This window comes from Pteronotus mesoamericanus, unplaced genomic scaffold, assembly GCF_021234165.1.
Source record: "Pteronotus mesoamericanus isolate MK-2021 breed Mesoamerican mustached bat unplaced genomic scaffold, CSHL_Meso_final contig_524, whole genome shotgun sequence".
In the NCBI taxonomy this organism is placed as follows: domain Eukaryota; kingdom Metazoa; phylum Chordata; class Mammalia; order Chiroptera; family Mormoopidae; genus Pteronotus; species Pteronotus mesoamericanus.
Genome location: NW_026555191.1, coordinates 1 through 6,995, shown reverse-complemented (window position 1 = coordinate 6,995; position 6,995 = coordinate 1). Strand labels below are relative to the sequence as shown.

Genomic DNA, 6,995 nt, shown 5'->3' with positions numbered 1-6,995 from the left:
CTGCGTGGCAAGGAGAATGGTTCCTTTTAAGACATGGATTCTTTTTGACCGTATGTTGAGTCACTTGTGCAACTAATAAATATAATTATGCATGAGATTTTTCTGTCATTTTCCCATAGGCTACTGTATCTGCTGTGTTTGGCTCCTTTGATTTGCTAGAATGGAAACATTTATTTAGCCTTCTCCTTACCTCCTTCCCCGACCCCAGCAAAGACAGCACCATGCAATCCTAGGCTGAGAGCAGGCCTGAAAGGTGGCCGAATAAATGGAACAACCCACCAGCGGTGCCCAGATGGTAGCAGGAAAAGGCAGTGCCAATGCGCCCTCCCCTAGTACCTTCCCAGGGCTACTGGGGCGCACTCCGCGTACAAGGAGTGAGGAGGGGAAGAGAGCCATCCAGGCTATGGAGGCCTAATGGCTGGCATTGAGAAAATTCCTCCAAAGGTGTCTCCTACCCTATGCCCAGGTACCATTGTAGGTCACGCTTTTTCAAGCAGATTTGTTTTTTTTGTTGTTGTCGCGTGACTGTTTATTTCTCTGGACCTATAAATCATGCCTGGAGAATTGATTCCACGAGGAGAGGAGGATGAGATATGAGGCAAGTGAGTCAGAGCTGAGTGCTCATGCGGCTACTGGGGACCACGTGCAGGAAACTCACGCTTCAGTGGGGACATCGACTGCTCAGGTGTGCAAGGGCCAGTAGAGTCTTCCCTCAACCTGTGAGGCCCAGAACCCTGAGCTCTCAGGCCCAGCTCACCGGTGCCCCCTGCTGGTCTCAGAAGTCACATCCTCCAGCTCACCTCACACCCCCAGATCTTCTGGAAGGGCTCCGATTTTGTAGTTGGGCCCTTCTAATGTCACTACGCAGGACAGAAGAGGCAGCAGGTCCCCTCTGTGATGTTTGAGTTGATCACTCTTTTTTCAGGTCGCTAATCATCTCCAGACAACACAGTTACGTGCTGTAGTACCAGGTTTTAAAGGATCGCCTGGGAGTTGTTTCCTTCTGTCTGGCCCCTGGGTTAATTTCTAGTACATGACCATTTTGAACAAAATTTGATTCTTAAATATTCCCAGAAAGCCCTGTTAGTTCATACCTGGTAATCATTTTACTTGGGTGATTCTTGCAGATGGAAACACTTGGTTGTTCTTTTTGTTGTGGTTTCTGTAGATGTTGTCAGGGGCTCCTATAAGATCCCCCTACCCTCAGGGACAGGCTTTGGCTCTTTATTCCTGCCTTGAAACACAACACTGTCAGGGGACAAATGTCTTGTGTTCTTGGTTCCTTATGCAGGTTCTCATTTACCCTTAAATGTTATACTGACAATACTTTTGACTCTTGAGGTATTTAAGATCTTTTACATAATTTTGTAATTTTTTAAAATACAATGATTCTCATTTCATATCAGTTATTGTACTGACTCAATCATATCACTGACTGATTCATATCCACCACATTATTATGAATGGAACTCTACCTCTTCTTACAGGTTCTTCCTCCGAAATGGAATTTACAAACCCTCATTTTCCATTCTCCAGCCTTCATTATCCCTGATCAAGTTCATTTGTTAAGAGTTCCAGGGATTTAATGGAAATGGGGTTTATTAGGCCTAGGCCCGAATGAACTAATAATTACCACCTATCATCCCAACTACATCAACGACAACAAACACGGAGTGAAAATTAGCACAGGCCAGAGCCTGAGAGCTGCGCCCTTCAAGGGGAGGCCTCCCAGTGCCTGGGGATCAGGCACTCATCCCGAGTGTAATCTGAAGAAAGAAGAACAACCCAGCTTCCCGAAGGGGTCAGGATTCAGAGAATGAACATCAAAGCCAAGACGAAGAGCAGGAGACAGGCTGGCGGTGGTAGAGGTGACCTGGGCCTCCCAGGTCACAGAAGCTAAACTTCTGCTTTTCTTTCTCTTAATTTTATTTTTTCAATTACAGTTTACATTCAATATTATTTTGCATTAGTTTAATGTATACAGCATAGTGGACATCATATACTTTACAGAGTGTTCCCCTTGGTATTTCCAGTCCCCACCTGGTACCATACAGAGTTACTAGTGTTATTGACTGCGTTCCCTATGCGGTACTTGATATCCCCGTGACTATTTTGTAAATACCAATCTGTACGTCTTAATCCCTTCAACTTTATTGCTTAGTCTCCTATGCCTCCTTTCCTCTGGCAACCATCAGTCTGAGTCTATGACTCTGCTTCAATTTTGTTTGTTTATTTATTTTGTTCTTTAGATCCCACATAGAAGGGAAATCACATGGTATCTGTCTTTCTCTGACATAATATCCTCGAGGTCCATCCATGGTGTCACAAATGGTAAGATGCCATTGTTTATTATGGCCAAGTAATATTCCACTGTATGCATTGTATTCCATTGTATCACATCTTCTTGCTGGCTTTACTCTGAAAGCCACCGTGTTTTGGGGGTTCTGCCAAAAATGAGATTGGGGTACAATGATGGAAACTGATTTTCCAGGTAAAGACTTATGCCCCACCTTTCAGCAGGTATTTTGTTCCCTCTGGGTGATTTGGGTTTGTGTGCAGGTGGACACGGTGTCCTTGTGTGTGACCTCTGTGATTAGCCAAACTTAGAAATGAAAAAGCAGATCAGTTTATGTGAGAGTAGTTGAAATCTACCAGTTTAACACACGAGTTTTAGAATGTTAATGTATACACATATACTAAACCATATGCCAGTGAAGGGATAGGATAGTTGCAGAATCTTCTCTGGGGAGATAACAACTGAAGTTGACATTTCTGTGCAGGTTGGCACCTCCCATAGACCAGATCTGCCTCTGAGAGTGAAGCACTCCGCAGAATTCACGGGCAACATTAGAGCATCACAGTGTCTAGGCACCAGAGCATGGATGTGGACACATCTGCTGAGCTGCACAAACCTTGGCCTCTGGCCATGGAGAGGTATGTGCCCTGTCACCAGCAGGGGGTGCTGTGGGACTGCTTTTTGGTCCCTACAGTGCAGCTCAGTGAGGACTATTCACTCAAAGGAACTTGGGCCTGGAGGTGGGACTCTGCTCCTGCTGGGGACTCAGCGGCTGTGTCTTCTCTGGCCTGGCAGAGTCCTCTGAGCAGGAACCTTCGTGTGGTCTCAGTGGGTAATTTTTCCCAGGGCCCTCCCAAGGGGTGAAGCCAAACTCCACCGCCTCAGTCTGGGGTGTGAGCTGAGCTCCAGCACCAGGGCTCAGGGAGCTGCTGGGCAGCCTCTGGATGGACCCACATTTGCATGGACGGCCCCTCCCCTAGCAGAGGGTGGGGAAGAAAAGGAGGCCTGGGCAGCCCAGCCCCACTGTGGGCTCAGGGGCTGCGGGCACCATGGCCTGGACTCCTCTCCTCCTCGTGCTCCTCTCTCAGTGCACAGGTTGGGACAGGCCTCGGGGACCAGGCCTCAGTTCTCAGATTCATTTTCTTCATGCTCAGCCTCCTGAGAAACCTTACTGTGGTCCCTGTGTCAACACTGACAAGTGTCTATGTCTGCGGGTTCCCTCTCGCAGCCTGTGCGGACCCAGCCGCCCTCCCTCTCTGCGTCTCGCGGAGCAACAGCCAGACTCACCTGCACCCTGAGCGATGACCTCAGTGTTGGCAGCTGCGGTGTAGGTTGGCGCCTGCAGAAGCCAGGGAGTCTCCCCCCACTTCTCTACTGCCACACAGACTCAGATAAGAACCAGGGATCTGGAGTCCCTGTCTCTTTTTTGGATCCAAAGATGTCTTAACTCAGGTGTTCTGCACATGCTGGTCTGCAGCCCAAGGACGAGGCTGATGATTATTGCACTGCATAAGATGGCAACTCCAAAACTGACACGGTATTTTAGACCCTCAAGAAAATGAGACAAAATCTTCCTCTCTGCTCTCCAAACCAGGCATAGTCACCCCTGCGGGGCAGGTCGAGCTCAGCAGTGACTTGTGTTGTCAGATCTTCTTTCGGACCCTGCTTTTCTTGGCTCAGTTGTCCTAAGGATATTACATCCTTGTCTTCACCTCAGCTTTTGGATTGAGTTATTGCTCGTGCATTCCACTAGGAAGAATACTCTACATCATACTTCCAATATATGCTGTACAGTCAGGATGTACACTATATATATTCATTACACACACACACATACACACAGCCCTTAAGATTCACAGAAGTTGTATCTATCAAGTGCTTGCTCTTTTATTGTTGTTGTTGGTGTTTCAGGACAGTGTCATGGCGTGTGCACGCAGGCAAAGAGTGAGCGCCCTGCTTCATGAGGGCACAGCACAAATGTAGAGCGAGGCCGGAAGACACAGAGGGCCTGCCTGCGAGGTTTTTGCTGTCACAGTGTCCCTGTGAATGGCTCTCCACCCAGAAACTAAACCCATCAGATGGTGGTGACAACCAGACCTGTGCAAGGACAGACTCATTTTCTAGAATAGCTGAGAAAACACTTCACATCCAGAGGATCGTTCTCTGTGGACCAAGAACAGGTAGGTTGTTCAAGGACAAGTCATCCTCCCAGACAGGAGCTAAAATCACTACACAATCTGGGAAGGTGGAAACTCACAAGGCAGAGTCCAGACGCTCCCTCTGAACCGTGAGCCAGGCCGATGGGAGGGCAGTGGGGACAGGGCAAGTCAGTGGAGGTTTTTGTCTCACTTCTCCTCTGCCTGTGTCACTGTGGGTTACACAAAGCTGCTCCCACTGCCATGGTCTGCTCCACAGTGGTAGTCAGCCTCGTCCTCTGCCTGGATGTTCTGGATGGTGAGGTACCGATCCGAGCCAGAGCCTGAGACTGAGAAGCGATTGGGAACCCCGTCCCCCTTGGATCCAACGATACCACTGGGGCCCACTCGCATCAGGAACCGAGGGCCCTTCCCCGGGCCCTGCTGGTACCAGTCCACACTATAGCTGCTGTAGCCACTGCTCAGGGTGCAGGTGAGCTTGGCCGAGGCGCCCAGGGAGGCAGATGCCGATGGTGGCTGGGTCAGCACAGGCTGGGCGAGGGACCCTGAAACACAGACACCCATGATGCCTGGAGGAAGGACGATGGGGAAGGGCATTCCCAGGATGTGGGGGGTCTCAGGGAGCTGGGGAGTCAGGAGGCAGGTTCACCTGCGCAGTGAAGGAGGAGGCTGAGGAGGGAGAGTGGAGTCCAGGCCATGATGCCGACGCCCCGGAGCTCTGCTGAGGCTGACACACTGCTAGTCTCTCTTATCCCCTCAGACTGAGGAGAAAGGGGCCCTCCATGCAAATCAGTTTCTCTCTTCTAGAAAATCAAACATCTCCCTGGGTCCTGTGCATCTCCCCCAGTGACTGAGTGTCATAACCGAAAGGGCTGGGCCTGGGCTGAGGCTCCCCAGGAGCCCAGAGAGAACACAGCTGCTAGGCCCAATGAGCACAGAGCAGAGACCGGGGGTGGGGGCAGGGCGGGGGGGCAGCAGCCTGCGCTCCTCACAGAGAGCCCCATGGACCTTTCATAGACTAACTGCATATAAAATAAGTTCTACTAGTTCTGACAGCAGATACAGTGCAGCCTTGAACTCATTTCCTAGGGTCCCCAGGAATTCAGTGTTTCGCTTCCTATCTGGTTCCTCCCCTGATGGGCACGTAGGATGGAACAGCGGGTGTTTGTGAGGATGAATTAGCAGGCAGCGTTTACTGGATTCACTAGAAAATGAGGGGAAACCTGGGAAGAGAGGCTCAGACAGAAGAGGATGTGAGTGTCAAATCCAGGGAAGATCTGGGAACATTTCCATGACTTTTCTGATGGAAAGACCTGAGTAATGGACTAAAGAGGTCAGAGGGCAGAGGAGGTGAGCAAAGGAACGGAGAGAGACCAGGATTTGGCAAGAAAATTCAGGAGCCAGAGAGGGTGAAGGGGGAGGGGAGGGTGGTGGGCACTTCAGAAAAGCCAACAGCGCCAAAAGGGGCGACGCCAACAGCGGATGGGCAGGAGCCTGGGTGGGGGGAGCAGCCTGGCGGGGGAGGAGGGGCTCCTCCCGCCTTTGCATCTGTCTTCTGATCAGCTCTCTGCCCAGAAAGGCTTTTTATGAATCAAAACTGAATCGTGTGTCAGAACTTTTTCTTAGATTCTGGTCTGACATGAATTCCTTCTATTTTTATGAGCTTGTTAGTATTAAACTATGGATGTCGATTTGGGGGCAGTTGGAAGTGGACTGGAAAGAATCTCAGTCCTCACTTCCAACCCACGGAGTCAGAATCTAGGGAACAAGGCCTCAGGTGCTTCCAGCACCCAGCTGCGGTGGGAAGCGCTGGTCTAACACTGGCTCTGAGACTAGGGTGCATTTTGCATGTGAATTGCTTCTCACATCTCAGCCTTTTCTGCCAAACATAATATGTGCAGCAACTAACCTCCTGTTTACTAATTTGGGGCATTTTACCTCCGGACCAGTGTACTGGAGTCTTCCCAATGAGACCGCTCAGACCTCGAAAGATGTAAAGAAATGACTAGACGTGTGTTAGTAATAACAAGGTGATTGTTACACCTTACTAATATTGATATTAATAAGGGATCAAAAATAGCAAAAAGTATAATTTTCCATTAGTACTTACAATTTTAACTATATTCAGCAGTCACGGAAACATTTCTTATACTTTTCAATACATAGAAATTACATCTTTCTTAACTGGCTATAGCAGTAAAAGAATGAATTATGAGCACACAGGATAATCATAGTTGTGGAATTCTGAGCTCAAAGATGTAAGAAACACACTAAAATTAAAACACACACACACACACACACACACACACACACACACTTTTATTTACTAATAAAGGCAGAGGGTTTCCTCCAAAGGCTGGTCTGTGAAATGTCCATGGACCTGGGCAGAGGGTGAGGAGGAGGAGAAGGAGGACGAGAGGCGTCCAGGTCATGGTGCTAACTTTCCAAGATCCCCTGGCCTCATGTTGGGGCTGGTCTCAGGGGTGTCCCTTTATCTCCTCAGCTCCCTTGGGGAAAAGCGCCTTTGGTGGGGCATTATGCAA

The 6,995-nt window shown here is 49.2% G+C and overlaps 1 gene segment (V, D, J or C); it reads right to left on the bottom strand.

Annotated features, from left to right (window-relative positions):
* Positions 1 to 4,671: 4,671 nt before the first annotated feature.
* LOC129075341 (immunoglobulin lambda variable 9-49-like) lies at positions 4,672 to 5,157 on the bottom strand. The segment is given in 2 exon segments: positions 4,672 to 4,997; positions 5,102 to 5,157. Coding segments are annotated over 2 exon segments (375 nt in total).
* Positions 5,158 to 6,995: the final 1,838 nt, after the last annotated feature.